The sequence below is a fragment of the Dreissena polymorpha genome, chromosome 3 (genome assembly GCF_020536995.1).
Source record: "Dreissena polymorpha isolate Duluth1 chromosome 3, UMN_Dpol_1.0, whole genome shotgun sequence".
NCBI lineage: Eukaryota > Metazoa > Mollusca > Bivalvia > Myida > Dreissenidae > Dreissena > Dreissena polymorpha.
The window spans coordinates 151,400,249-151,416,583 of NC_068357.1; the positions used below are offsets into that span (position 1 = coordinate 151,400,249).

General features: G+C 35.2%; 1 protein-coding gene across 4 annotated transcripts in view; it reads right to left on the reverse strand.

Moving 5' to 3' along the window:
* LOC127871969 (replication factor C subunit 1-like) overlaps nt 1-16,335 on the reverse strand; it is a 113,327-nt gene that overhangs the window by 83,948 nt on the left and 13,044 nt on the right. For all 4 annotated transcript variants that reach the window (XR_008045659.1, XR_008045660.1, XR_008045658.1 and 1 more), the window contains exons 2-7: nt 11,363-11,782; nt 10,821-10,947; nt 9,349-9,423; nt 6,578-6,819; nt 3,260-3,358; nt 2,064-2,088 (exon numbers count right to left, since the gene is read on the reverse strand). Coding sequence is in view for 1 of the 4 variants with exons in the window: in XM_052415270.1 (XP_052271230.1) it covers nt 2,064-2,088; nt 3,260-3,358; nt 6,578-6,819; nt 9,349-9,423; nt 10,821-10,947; nt 11,363-11,782 (988 nt within the window). In the remaining 3 variants the exon portion in view is untranslated. The remainder of the gene's footprint in view (nt 1-2,063; nt 2,089-3,259; nt 3,359-6,577; nt 6,820-9,348; nt 9,424-10,820; nt 10,948-11,362; nt 11,783-16,335) is intronic.

Genomic DNA, 16,335 nt, shown 5'->3' on the forward strand with positions numbered 1-16,335 from the left:
TAAGTGCTGACATTGTTCCAATTATAAACAAGAGGGCCATGATGGCCCTGAATCGCTCACCTGACTAACCTTGATACATCAACTTAAATTCTATCAGACCCATATACAATCCCAAGCCAGATTTCATTAATTAATTAATACATTCTGACAAAATGTCATTAAGACGTGATGAAAACTGTGACCTCTTTCATCTACACAAGGTTTTACTAGAATTGGCCCGGTGACCTAATTTTTGACCCCGGATGACCCATATACCATCCAAAATCAGATATTATCAAGATAAACATTCTGACCATATTTCATTAAGTTCAGATGAAAACTATGACCTCTATTGTCTACACAAGGTTTTTCTATGATTCGACCTAGTGACATAGTTTTTGACCCCAGATGACCCAAATACAATCCCAACCCAGATTTCATCAAGATTAACATTCTGGCTTATTTTCATAAAGATTGGATGGAAACTGTGACCTCTACTGTCTACAAAAGTTTTTTTTAAACTTTGACCTTGTGACATAGTTTTTGACCCTAGATGACCCAAATTCAATCCCAACCCAAATTTTAACAAGAGAAACATTCTGACCATATTTCATTAAGATCTGATTAAAACTGTGACCTCTATTGTCTACACAAGGTTTTTCTATGATTTGACCTAGTGACCTAGTTTTTTACCCCAGATGACCCAAATACAATCCCAACCCAGATTTCATCAAGATAAACATTCTGACCAAATTTCATAAAGGTTGGATGAAAACTGTGATCTCTATTGTCTACACAAAGTTTTTCTATTATTTGACCTAGTGACCTAGTTTTTGACATCAGATGACCCAAATACAATCCAAACCCAGATTTCATCAAGATAAACATTCTGACCAAATTTCATAAAGATTGGATGAAAACTGTGACCTCTATTGCCTACACAAAGTTGTTCTATCATTTGACCTAGTGACCTAGTTTTTGACCTCAGATGACCCAAATACAATCCCAACCCAGATTTTAACAAGATAAACATTCTGACCAAATTTCATAAAGATTGGATGAAAACTGTGACCTCTATTGTCTACACAAGGTTTTTCTATGATTTGACCTAGTGACCTAGTTTTTGACCCCAGATGACCCAAATACAATCCCAACCCAAATTTCATCAAGAAAAACATTCTGACCAAATTTCATAAAGATTGGATGAAAACTGTGACCTCTATTGTCTACACAAGGTTTTTCTATAATTTGACCTAGTGACCTAGTTTTTGACCCCAGATGACCCAAATACAATCCCAACCCAGATTTAATCAAGATAAACATTCTGACTAAATTTCATAAAGATTGCATGAAAACTGTGACCTCCATTGTCTACACAAGGTTTTTCTATGATTTGACCTAGTGACCTAGTTTTTGACCCCAGATGACCCAAATACAATCCCAACCCAGATTTCATCAAGATAAACATTCTGACCAAATTTCATAAAGATTTGATGAAAACTGTGACCTCTACTGTCTACACAAACAAATTGTTGACGGACACACGCACGCACACACGCACAACGGACATCACACGGTCACATAAGCTCACCATGTCACTTTGTAACAGGTGAGCTAAAAAAAGGCAGTCTATGAATCTTTACCTATATTTTTTTTACTGATATTGATAAATCAGTCATTATGCAACTTCTTACTACTTAAAGGGCAGGATTGTAAATTTTTACAGGAAATTTATCAGTGCATTAATTTTATTTTGTTGATATAAAATGTTGCGGATAGTAAGATTGGCTTATTTTGTGTTTGCTAAATTTGTGGTTAGTTGTCTTAATGACTTGCATAGAAGCAACTGGATTTTTACATAATGTTGACCATTGGATTTGTAGCAAAGCAGATCCACAAACATAAGTGGTCAACTGTATGAATATTAGTTTCCCACTAACACATGTACATGGTGAAAAGCAGTTATCACTATTATCATCAAATGAGAATAAGGTTTCAAATATAACTTAAGTCAGTAACAGCATTATTTTATAATCATATTTTAAAGTTGACTGAAAAACATAAATATTACTAAAAACAAATACCTGAAGTTCCTTTACTGTCAATTTTCTGGAATGAAAGAAATACCAATATTACACTAATGTTGTTATTATTTTAACACAATCACAAATTGAATACTTAAATGGAGCATTGTACTATATATTTACAACACTATAGAAACTACCTTAAAGCTTGCAGTATTGGAACTAAAGGGAAATGAAAAGATTACGAAAATACGATAACATTGAAAGTATAAAATATCAAGCACTACTCAATAAACATGGCAAATTAATTATGAAACATTGTTATGGGACACTGCATGTGCAGAATCAATATGATGCCAACTTACAGAGACAGTTGTGCTTATATATCTGGGTGTGTGCTTTTAATAAGAACAATGTCACCGACTTATGGATTGAGATATGTTTGTACTTATGAGACCTGTCTTCTAATAGATTGTACAAAGATTTACATCATGATTCATTTTTGTTAAAAATCCAAATAATGATATAATTTCAGAAATTTCTGATCCTTATCCAGAAATCTTTCACATGTAGATCATCAATGTATGTTTGTTTTGATCCAACAAATCAGTTGTAACAGTACCGTAAAAGCTAAAAAAAGCTGGACAAAACGCACCTGAATTCCCCAGGTTTTTTTCTCCACTTTTTGGGAAGATAGCCCATGGCTTTGGAATTGGGAATTTTATCGGCATTTTCATGAAATTGGGAAAATAAATTCATTAGCCTTTTTATTCCAAATGAAAAGTCCACTGATTAGCCTTAGGGATGTACTAAATTTGCTATAACTCTTTATATTTATTCAAATTAAAAAATCAAAATCATGTAATACTTTGTTAGATGTGATTGAATTAAAATTGAGATAAAATACGCATAAGACACTTTCTAAAAAAAATTTTTTTTTTTTTTTTTGAAATTGGGAATTTTTTGCCACATTTTGGGGAAAAAAGTATACTTTTTGGGATTGGGTACATAGCCGAATTTCGGCTATACAATCGGGCCAAAAAAAAACCTGTTCCAATCATTCATATACACTATTACTAAAGCTATAAAATGCTACCAAGTCTGTAAATATGCATTGAAAAACATAAGAAATAGTGCCATGAATGTGAACCTGTAGTAACATCCATCACTACCATAGTCTAAATTTATCATAAGATCTTTGATAAGAAACAGTGCCCTGTAGAATATTTTTGGGCCAATGGCCCCTGACTGCCCACCTTCAATCCAGTGAGTTCTTCTTCATCTATAAGCTCCAGGGTGCGTTCAAACTCATCATCGCTGTGCAGCTCTAGGTCAACAATGGTCTCCCCTACAGGCTGTAGTGGAAGACATATATGAGCTGTGCTTAATGGGGCTAAATGCATGTGCATATAGTGTCGTCCCAGATAAGCCTGCGCAATCCGCACAGGCTAATCAGAAATGACACTTTCTGCTCTGATGACATTTTTCGTTTAAATGAAGTCTCTTCTTAGCAAAAATCCAATTTAGACGGAAAGTGTTGTCCCTGATTAGCCTGTGCGGACTGCACAGGCTAATCTGGGACAACACTTTAAGCACATGCATTATGCCCAGTTTTCTCAGAACACAACTCACATAAGAGCCTTGCTCTGAGAAAACGGGGCTTAATGCACGTGGGTAAAATATTGTCCAAGATTACACCGCAAAGGCTAATCAAGGACCACACTTTCCGTCTAAACTGGAGTTTGGCAAAGAACATACTTCCTTTAAACAAAAAATACCATTAAGGCAAGATTTTGTTTGCATGTGCATTCAGTCATGTTTTACAGATGTAAGGGTCACATGAAGAACAGGTACAAGTTTAGCCATGAATAGAGGTAGGCTATTTAATTTATGCTTGCCGATGCAGGGGTTTTTCAATTTTTTTTTTTTTTAGAAAGAAGTGTCTTTTGACTTATGATTATTAGATTATTAATGTTCCAACTCGTCCAGCTGATGTGTATCATTTCAAAAAGCACTGCTGGGGTTGAGCAAGGATTCAGCATCATGAACTCGCTGTGCTCCACATTACGCAGCACATTCACACAAAGCAAACTTACTCATCTGATGCTTACCTGCACCTGAATGACAAAACATTGGAGGAGCTGTGTGATGCTTTCAAAAACAGAAATCAGAGAAAAATTATGCTGTAACTTGTGTGACTAACCAGTGTTTGTTTTGGTCAACAATATCTGCTATAAGTTTTTGACTGTACAGTTCTTATCTCATTGTGTAACTGTAACTGAAAAACAAAATTGCAGCACTTGAATAAACGTTAAACATGCCCAATATTGCATGTGTTTATATATTAAAAGAAGACAAAATAACAAATGAAAACAAATTTATTTGTTAAACCACTGACTTATTTAAGCATGATAAATTCACAATGTTTTCCTAAATGAGCCGTTTCATCGAAGCAAAAATTCCCAAAATGGACAATTTTGTCAATAAAAAATTCCCAATTTCATCAGACTCCTTTTCCCAAAATAGGCAGAAAAACCCCTGCAATGTGTAAAGGGAAACCCCAAATTAAATTTAATTTAACCACCTGTTTTCTGATTTTCTGTTTTTAGTTAATGTGACCTTGACCCAACAAGCCCAAACAGAAATACCAAAATAGGTCTTCATGTAAACTACCTACACACAACATTTAAAAACAATATCTCCATCCAAGTTCAAGATATACAGCGGAAAATGTATTTTGTTTATAAGTAACAGTTACTTGGACCCAACACGCCCTAAACACAATCCCCACATAGTCTCCAGGCAAGCTTGTTTTTTCCAAAATGTATTCATGATTGATCAATTAAAACTTAAATGCAAGCGGGTATGCCTGCGAGACCACCACGCAGTAAAACATAGCCCCAATCTAATGACCAATATTTTTATTTTCATTAAAAACCTCATCAAATATGGGGACAAATAGACTCCAGAAATGTTATCAGTGTTCCAGCCAGGATTTGAAAGTGAGATTTATTATTTGATTTTTTGGGGTATTTTGATCCTCATTGCATTATAGTTGCACGAGTTTAAAGCATTGATCTGCCAAGGCTTTGGAAAGTTAGACACAATATTTAAATTGATTATATCAGTCTTCACACTAAATATTTAGCCAAATAGCCCTTCGGGCTAATCACTGAAAAATCAGATGGAATTTTGAATAGCCCGAAGACATGTTCAATAGCCCGATGAGGTCAATTTAAATTTTATGACTTTTTTGGCCAGGAACACCAAAATAGTTATTAACAATTGGAAAATCTACTTCCATTAGTAAAAACAGATGCATGTGATTACAGTAATAAAGGGTATTCTGTTTCCTTTTGAAATGCATTTTATACAAAATGCACCGGATAATAATGCTGTTTATTGTAACTTTATAATTACACATGTTCTCATTCAATGATTCTATTAATCAGTTTGACCGGTGTTTGGTTTAATTTTAAAGCAAATTGAATTATTATCATGTTTAAAAAATATCCGAAGAACTTCAAAAATACATCAGCCTATTAAAATAACAGATTATTATCGTTTTATTACTAGGACAATCGCCGGTGAATTTCTGAACTGTCGGCATGTGGCTTCAGAACAAAAGGCCACTGGGTGTGTTAATTGCCCAATCTACCAAGTGACAATGTCTGCTTCTGTAATATACTCCCGATGTTTTGATAAGCATCACGAGTCAACCGTGAAAAGTATTGAATATTCGTAAACAGATTATAAGTAGCAAAGTAGGTCACGTAGAACGAGATTACAGAATAAACGAAAGTACTACAATTATTAATAATAAGTTGAACAAACGTCTTCTAATACGCAAGAATAATTGATTAAAACACATGGAAACCAAACTGTAATAAGGATCAATTTGTTTTAACTCAATGCATACAATATCCCTTACAGACTCTTTATTTTTATTGAAAAATTACTTCGTCCATTTTTCATGAAGTATAAATACATTTTCGGAAAACGCTTCTAAAATTAAATATGCTTCTAGATTGGTCATTATTTTAAAACATTACGAAGTGCCGCGATGCGCAAACATCCCGGAACGTGATCTATGCATGTTCAGTTTGAATAACCTCGTCTTGATTGGGCGTCAATTGCATCATTACTTTAAATAGCAACATACCCGGATGTTTACACAACAGTTTAGAAAAATGACGGCCACATGCTTTAAAACGTATAACGTCATTTTAGGCATTTAAATCGCGAATTTAAGCCTGCCTCTAAAAGCGCGTAAAAATCATGTTATTGATATGACGCTTAAATATTTAATCGACCGGTCGGGCTATTTTATAAGCATTTAGGATCGACCGACCGGCCCAAGAATCGACTCGGGCTTCAGGCTTATAGGCTAATTCGAAGACCGATTATATGCATTCCGCACTGCTTTTTATTGCTAGCTGTTATAGTTAAAGAAACTTTAAATAAAGGCAAGTAACCAATTAAGCAAAACGATTGCAAAACATACAACATTTTTTTATTTTTTGTATTTCATCAAATCAAATGGTAAAAAAAATCCAAGTTATTTTTAGTAGTACCTTCTTAGCTGGGATCACTTTTCTTTCCACCCGATGAATGCTAGTGTCTCCAAAAAAAGCTGAAGCTAAGACAGTGGGTTTAACTTCTTCTGGTTTCTTTGCAGTCCCAAGGTTTTTGGCAGGCTCTGGTTTCAATGCTTTTGATGAGCCAGTGTCTTTACTGGGGCTCTTACTGGCCAAGAACTTATCCATAAATGTTGTCTTTGGTTTTGGCTCTGGAATTTCTTCCTCTGTGTACCCATCTAAGCAAGTACAAAGCAGTTTGTTTTTATGCCCCTGGATCGAAAGATCGGGGGTATATTGTTTTTGGCCTGTCTGTCATTGTATGTGTCCGAGTGTCCCAAAACTTTTACCTTCTTCATTACTTTTGCAATATTGCACGTAGTAACTTGATATTTGGCATGCATGTGTATTTTGTGGAGCTGCACATTTTGAGTGGTGAAAGGTCAAGGTCATCCTTTAAGGTCAAAGAAAATAATTCAAAAACTTAAACCAAAACTTTAACCATCTATACAAGTACAAAGCAGTTTGTTTTTATGCCCCCGGATCGAAAGCTCGGGGGTATATTATTTTTGGCCTGTCTGTCATTGTATGTGTCCATGTGTCCCAACACTTTAACCTTCTTCATAACTTTTGCAATATTGAACGTAGAAAATTGATATTTGGCATGCATGTGTATCTCATAGAAAGGCACATTTTAAGTGGGGAAAGGTCAAGGTCATCCTTCAAGGTCAAAGGTCAACAAAAAAATCAAAGCAGCGCATTAGGGAGCATTGTGTTTCTGACAAACACATCTATTGTTTCATTTCTGATTGAGGTCAAGTTGGCAGCGTCCATTGGTAAAAGGGATGTGGATTCCACTCGACCACTGGCCATGGTGAGGGACATTGTCCCAGACAATCTTATAAGGTAGCCTGATCATGTCTTATGCTTATGCTAGTCTGACCCGGTAAGTGCATTTTTATGTGTACAATTATAAAATTTCAGCTTTTGAAAACAAGAGGACCTGAAATGCCCAAAGTTGCTCACCTGAGATAACAAGATATTGGGACAAATCTTCTTACCAAGTTTCACGAAGATCGGAAAATAAATGTGGCCTCTAGAGTGTTAACAAGGTTTTACAATAGCCATATAAGGAAAAATGCCCCGCCCCCTGGCAGCCATGTTTTTCAACCAACCGGCATCATTTTTGAACTCATCCAAGATATTTTGGGATGAATCTTCTGACCAAGTTTCATGAAGATCGGACAGTAAATGTGGCCTCTAGAGTGTTAACAAGATTTTACTATAGCCATATATGGAAAATGCCCCTCCCCTTGGAAGCCATTTTTTTCAAGCAAACATATTTATTTTCGAACTCATCCAAGATATCATTAAGACAAATCTTCTGACCAAATTTCATCAAGATTGGACAATAAATGTGGCCTCTAGAGTGTAAACAAGGTTTTACAATAGCCATATAAGGAATAATGCCCCGCCCCCTGGTGGCCATGTTTTTCAACCAACCGGCATCATTTTCGAACTTGTCCAAGATATTATTGGGATGAATCTTCTGACCAAGTTTCATTAAGATTGGACAATAAATGTGGCCTCTAGAGTGTTAACAAGATTTTACTATAGCCATATATAGCCATATAAGGAAAAAATGCCCCGCCCCATGGCAGCCATGTTTTTCAAGCAAAGGTTACCATTTTTGAACTCATCAAAGATATTAGTGGGATAAATCTTCTGAGCAAGTTTCATGAAGATCGGAAAATAAATGTGGCCTCTAGAGTGTTAACAAGGTTTTACTATAGCCATATAAGGAAAAATGCCCCGCCCCCTGGCGGCCATGTTTTTCAACCAACCAGCATCATTTTCGAACTCGTCCAAGATATTTTTGGGATGAATCTTCTGACCAAGTTTCATGAAGATCAGACTATAAATGTGGCCTCTAGAGTGTTAACAAGATTTTACTATAGCCATATATAGCCATATAAGGAAAAATGCCCCGTCCCTTGGCAGCCATGTTTTTCAAGCAAACGTAACCATTTTCAAACTCATCCAAGATATCATTGAAACCAATCTTCTGACCAAATTTCAGGAAGATTGGACAATAAATGTGGCCTCTAGAGAGTGAACAAGGCAAATGTTGACGTCGCACAACGCACGACGGACAACGGACAAAAGGCAATCACAAAAGCTCACCATGAGCATGTTGTTGTGCTCAGGTGAGCTAAAAAATGGTCAGGAGCTGATCAAAATTGTGATTTTTTTAAGCCAATGGCATATGTACTCTGAAATTGCAAAGAGATGAAATTGTTTGAAAACAATTAATGTTTGTTAACAATCACATGTGTGCCATCATGCACTTCATGTCCATCAAAAAAATAAACGAATAATTCAACAAGATGTGTTTGTAAAACACTATGTCCCCCCCCCCATATATTTCACTTTTGACCTTGAAGGATGACCTTGACCTTTTACCACTCAAATGTGCAGCTCTATGAGATACACATGCATGCCAAATATCAAGTTGCTATCTTCAATATTGCAAAAGTTATGGCCAATTTTAAAGTTTGATGCAAACAAACCAACAAACAAACCAACAGACAGGGCAAAAACAAATATAGACTGGGGGACATAAAAAAACACTCACAGCAATTTCTTGTTCAGAAATTGTGCATCTCTAACTGTACAATATTAAGGAAAATTTACAGATAATTTAAATTTATATGAAAAACATAAATGGATGTACTTCTGATTTCCTTACCATTTTCCAACAAACATACCTGAACCTCCGACGTGGACAATTTTCCTGGATTTCCTTGCCTTCTTCTCCTTTGGGATCGGATCTTCATCCTCGTCTGAAGGAGAAATACCCTTCTATTAATACATTGATCTTATTGAAATCACTTGGTTCACTTCAAAGATGCTCTACATACATGGAATTTCATTGAAACATCAAGCTGTCATAAAACACTGGTTAATCAAACTATTTTATAAATAGTACAAGATATCTAAGCTGCTTATATTCAAATAATAACAAGAGAAAATCAAGTATTCCCAACCCCACCCTAAGACATCTTGATTTGAAAATTATAAGGGAATGTCAACACTAAATAGCACAAACGTTTGTATGATTTTATGAATATTCTAATTATTGTGCAGAAATCAATTTCATGATAATCATTGGTTAAAGCCCATGTGACCAGGGCTCACAATTTATTTTGCCATTTAAGGCATTTACAACAATATTGAAAATTCAGCTAAAAACAACTTAATTAAGAAGTCCAAAGGACTTCTTACTAAGATAAGTTAGTGTCCAACACTGGTGTTCCCCTAACACTACACATTAAAGTCTGTGCCACTTGGACAGGGAACCAAAATAAATAATTTTGGATTGTTTTGTTTTTGTGTTCAAGCAGAATGTAGAGTGGCATATTGTTCGGATCAGCAAAAATTTAGACATTCTGATCTTGCGAAATGAATAAGAAATTCAACAAATTATTTATAATTCACAGATGATTTTGTAGGAGTTCCATCAACTTCCTTGACACAAAAACAAGGAGTCCGAGTCTCGTTTGAAGGAGCCTCTGACTCCTGTAAGTGTCGAAGGCAGTTAATGTATACTTTGAATTCACAGTTAAAATTGTGAACAAAACAATTTTGACCAGTGCTCAACATGTGAAACCCATTTACGCACATAACTTTAAACCTTCAATATTTCACAAACAAATATGGTCATTCAAAGACTACAATTTTATTTGCTGAAAATAGATAGGCATATATCAATTTAAACCGTTGCAAGTTAAAGCATTCTCTAGATATGACAAAGAAACACATGGGTGTCAATTGGCCAAAATCTAAAATCCTGAAATTAAGCCTAGCATGTGGGGGGCCAGTGCCAAAAAAGGGTTAATTATTCATTTAATTATGTTAACTGTGTTAACAATATGTCAAATTAAATAATTTATGTTAAAAATGACATTTTGTGACAAAAATCTTTAAATACCACAACAAAAATCCTCTAATTTATATCAACATCAAAAGCAGTTTTTGAGGGCCAAAATCCTGAAATCAGGAATAATCCTGAACTTTGACACCCCTGAAACATATGTCTATGGACAAACAAACCAGCCGACCGACAGAAACAAGCCAAGCAACATACCATAGCTTCTTTGACAGGAGAGGGGGGGGGGGGGGGGAGAAATCAATGTGTGAAAAATTCTTATATATTTTTTAAATATAACCTGCAGTGTACCTGAATCAAACAGTTTAGGTTTCTTCTTTCCTTTTTTCTTCAGCTGTGATTTCTTAACTATGACCTCATCATCGTCCTCATCATCTTGGTTGTTTTCAACATTGATAACTTCTTCATCACTGGATATCTGATTAGAGAAGTCCATATAAAAATCAGTATATGAGAATTAAGATACATCAGATCACAAAGCTAATTTTTTAATACAACCAAGGCGCAGACTTTACATTTTCAAGAATGTCTTGATCGTTAAAGTATTGTGGCCCATCATATTGTCGATACATCTTGGCAAGCATTACAAAAATGTTTTTAAGTCAATATACAGCAATATTGCTTACTGTAAATCCACTATAATCAGGCCACAAAGCACTTTTATCAGGCAATACAGCACTATAATAAGGCAACACAGCACTATAACAAGGCTACCCTTTAGATAACCCTCTTTTCACAATAAGAATTTGATAAGACCCATCTGGTCTTCAAAAGGTGAAAAATTCCCGAAAACATTTTTTTTTTCAATAATATTTATTAACGTAACAACATACCTCCAATTTACGTTTCTTTGCTTTACTTTTTTTTGTAACTGCTTCACCATCAATTTCATCCTTTTCTGATGTACTTGAATCCAGCTGCTTTTTTGTGCCCTTTTCACTCTTTTTGCTTTTCTTGTCATTATCTTTGTGTTTTTCTTTCTCCTTGTTGTGCATATTATCTTTAGTTTGATCTTTTTCTAAAGATTTTCTCTTTTCTTGTTTAATCTTGTCTTTTGAATCCTGCTTTTTCTTACTTTGTTTTCGATTCCCGTTTTCATCTTGAAAATCATCAACATCCATTGTCTCTGTAAGGTCCACGTATTTTTGTTCAGGTCTATCTTTGCCATTTTTAATTTTTGTCAGCTCTGGTTTACTTTTTTCTGAAGGTTTATCGTTTTTGACAGGCGTTTTGCCGAAAAACTTTCGGATGTCCTGAAATTAAAAGATTGAAAACTGTATGTCCTGATGTTTATAGACCTGTAAAGGTAATAGATCTCTGTGCATGTGGTAAAAATAATATCTATGCAAGTGAAAACGAAATATTCCTTGTCAGTTTTCACAAACCGCACTAAAAAGTGCAGGTTTTCCACAAAAGTGTGTTTCAATAGTTACCGACCAAATAAAACATAGCAAGATTGAACAAGAGATGTGTTTGTCAGAAACACAATGCCCCCTTTTGCGCCGCTTTGAAATAAAATTTCGATATATCATTTGGCAGGTTTAGAAATTATATCCCTTTTAAAGCTTATTACTTCCCTTGGATTGTATTTTTTGACTTTTGACCTTGAAGGATGACCTTGACCTTTACCACTCAAAATGTGCAGCTCCATGGGATACACATGCATGACAAATATAAAGTTGCTATCTTCAATATTGCAAAAGTTATGGCCAATGTAAAAAAAAAGTTTTCGGACAGACTGACGGACGGAGAGACAGTTCAAATGCTAAATGCCACACTACCGGGGGCATAAAAAGACATAATTATATATGTTCAGAAGTTCGGCTGTAACTAGACCAACTTTTTCAGAAAACGTGCTGGTCAGGAAATTTTGCAAACACTGTCTTTGCAGCAAAAATTAAATGAACAAGAGATGTGTTTGTCAGAAGCACAATGCCCCCTATTGCGCTGCTTTGAAACCATATACATGTATTTGACCTTTGACCTTGAAGGATGACCTTGACCTTTCACCACACAAAATGTGCAGCTCTATGAGATACACATCAGTTATACTTTTTCATTTTTAAACAATATGTTTTTAAAGTGCACATGTTCTGAAACAATGGGCTTTTTCCAAAAACAATTAGCTTTTTTGGTTTTCAAATTTTTAATAAAAAAACTTGAAAAATCAACGCATTTTTAATGATTCATAAACATTTTCATTTCTAAAAGTAACTGTTATAACTAAAAACACAAAACATTAACACTGAGTTTCGAGTTTGTTATATTATCATCCGAGAGCATCAGCGAGGCAAGTACATCTACTATTTTGAAAAAGTTGTTGCCTAAATGGCAAATAACTTATAGTTGGTTAAAATACGAAAGTGAAGGTGACTTGATGTACTTGCCTCGCTGACACTCTCGGATGATGCTACATGCTTAATACTTTCGGCAACTCCAAATGTAGCCTTCAAAAGTAATTGATCTTGACAGGGTTTTTTTGGTGGCATTTTGACAGTTCAGAAAGCGAAAGCAGATGCCAACGTTTGGATGGTTCTACGTTGTCTTATTCAATTTTATAGTTCACGCACAAAGCAGAGAACCAGTATGAAACGCAGATACGAATGACGTAGTACACATATAGCCGGTGTTACAGTAAAAATCACCTTTTGCGTTCCGATAAAATGTGGAAAAATTCGGGCTGTGTTAAGTATTGACAAGTATCTTTCCGATTTTGTCTTTCTTGAGAATCAATGCGCTTTTTTAGACGCAGACATTTTTGTCACATGCGCTTTTGGTAATTGTAATGCGCAAATAACGCAAAACGCACATGAAAAATTATCACTGCACATGCATGCCAAATATCAAGTTGCCATCTTCAATAATGCAAAAGTAATTGCAAAAGTTCAAAACTTTAACCAAGGTTAAAGTTTTGGGACACACACAATGAATGAATGACAGACAGGCCTAAAACAATATGCCCCTGATCTTTCGATCAAGGGGCATAAAAAGGATTGACAAAGAGTATATTTGACGATTACTAAGTCAGGTTTTTTTTACCTTATATAACAGACGCCGAATATCGGCGTCTTCCCCCATCGAACAAGACTGTTTTTTTCCCCTTTCCTGACCAGAAAATTCCCCCCCCAAATTTTTTTTTTTTTTTTTTTTAATAGAAAGATGTGTCTCATGATTATAATATCTCAATTCTATTTCAATTTAATCTTGTCAAACGTCCCATTCCCCACAACCCCCAAAACCCCTGACATCTGAGTCGTTAAGCGCATGCTATGTAACGTAATGGATAAGGGGAAGTCACTCTAAATGTCATTAGTGTTTGTTAACGTTTTTTTTTATGATTTTGACTGAAAACTTCTGTATTTTAATTGGGAAAAATGTCATCTAGATTTGATTGGGAATGGGGCGTTTTATTTTGCTTTGGGAATGTCTCCATTTTCCGGAGGCACAGACAGTGTTGAAAACCCCCTGAAATCAGGGTAGATAAGTTATAGACATTGATTAAAACAGTTTTTATTTTTTCCCCAAATATGTCTCTTTCATACTCTATTTTCCCCTTTCACCCAGCGTCCAGCGTCTTCCCCTTTTAAAAAAAAAACCCCTGTAAGTATGATAAAAATGTATCTCACCTGTGGTCATGGGACAAACATTTTCATGTGTTTCAGAGCCATTGGTGAACATCTACTTTTCTATAACCCCTAGTAATAAATAAATGATCAAACACCCAAAACAATAAATCTTTACAAAACATTGTACGATAGATCGAACATGCACACACACACACACACACACAATTATGTTATACATTAATCACATTTCATTATATCAAAATAGGTGCTAAAAACGTCATTGGTAAGCATTATGATACAAAGACAGCCATTTTTTTTGCCAAATTGGGAAAAGTACCAATACCCACAGGTGGTTAGCGTGGGGCTATGATATTAATTAGTGAAAACATCCTTTTAAATGATAAACTATCATATTATGAAAAAAAATCAACTTTTATGAAAAAAAAATAATTCACTATCAAATATATATATAACAAGGTATCCAATTCGAAATCATCCGAAAACGGGGTGCATCGCTTTGAACAGTCATTACTTCATCAATTGTGCAGCGATTTTCACGTTCTTGGTCTTATTCAACGCAGAAATAAATTTCCTTTCTGGAAATGTATATGTCTTGCATTATTTTTACAAATACTGGGTCAACTTTTAAGAAATAACACGATACACAACTCGCATGACCTAGTTAACATCGATCAGACCGTATTCATGACTGAAATCTTCACGGAGTAAAGGGCATTTTCCCTGTAAAGTTCACGAACCTCAATACCATAATTCAACAAGAGCACTGCCTTGCGGGTGCAGAAGACTCATCTATTTTTCTTTTTAAAGGTGAAGGGGCCTATCTCAATTTCAATCACAAAGGAGGGAGGGGTGGAGTGGAGGGGGGTGTATAGTGTGGGGGTGTGGTCATTTATTACATTATCTTCCAAAAATGCCAAAAAAATGCTAAACAAAATTTTTATTATTTTTTTTTGGGGGGGGGGGGGATTCTTGGGTGGGATGGTTGGATGGTATTTCAAAAATAAAATAATACATAAAAAAAAATTATATTTGTGTTTTTTAACCATGTTTCAACACAATTTTTTTGTGTGTTTTTAACCATGTTTCAAAAAAAAAAAATTGTTTGGGAAGGGGGGGGTTGGGGGGGGGTATAGTGTAAGGGTGTGGTGGTCATTTATTAGATGATCTTTAAAAAAAAAATGGGGGGGGGGATTCAGGAGGGGGGGGGGGCGTGGGGGATGGTTTGGTGGAGTCTATTGTGGCATGTCAGGTAAGAGTTGTTTTGTCAAAGTATCAATTAAATCTAATCATAAATAAAGAAGTAATGGCAATTTTAGTAAGGTCAGGGTCATTCAAATGTCAAGCTAAAATTCAACTTGCCGGGTACAGTACCCTCATGATAGCATGAAAGTATTTGAAGTTTAAAAGCAATAGCCTTGATACTTTAGAAGTAAAGTGGACCAAAACACAAAACTTAACCAAATTTTCAAATTACTAATTTAAAAAAGGGCCATAATTCCATAAAAATGCCAGTCAGAGTTACATAACTGTACCTGCACAGTCCCCTTATGATAGTTAGTAAGTGTTGCAAGTATGAAAGCAATAGCTTTGATACATTGTACTTTAGGAATAAAGTGGACCTAAACACAAAAGTTAACCAAATTTTCAATTTTCTAAGTATAAAAAGGGCACATAATTCTGTCAAAATGCCAGTCAGAGTTACATAACTTTGCCTGCACAGTCCCTTTATGATAGTTAGTAAGTGTTGCAAGTATGAAAGCAATAGCTTTGATACTTAAGGAATAAAATTGACCTAAACACAAAACTTAACCCAAATTTTCAATTTTCTAAGTATAAAAAGGGCACATAATTCTGTCAAAATGCACGCCAGAGTTATCTTACTTTGCCTGCCCAGTCCCCTCATGATAGTAAGTAAGTGTATCAAGTTTGAATGCAATGGCATTGATACTTTATGAGAAAAGTGGACCTAAAGGCTAAACGCAAAACTTAACCTGACGCCGAGGTCGCCGACGCAGACGTGAAGGTGATGACAATAGCTCATAATTTTTTTTCAAAAAATAGATGAGCTAATAAAACGTATGAAAAAACATTCTTACCGTGCTTGCTGTTGCATTATGCATCAAAACTAACTGTCCAGCGCATTTTGAAACCTTTGTTTACATACATTTCAACTAAGTGACATTTTAAACACACAAGTGATTTCATTGGTCCGATGCGAA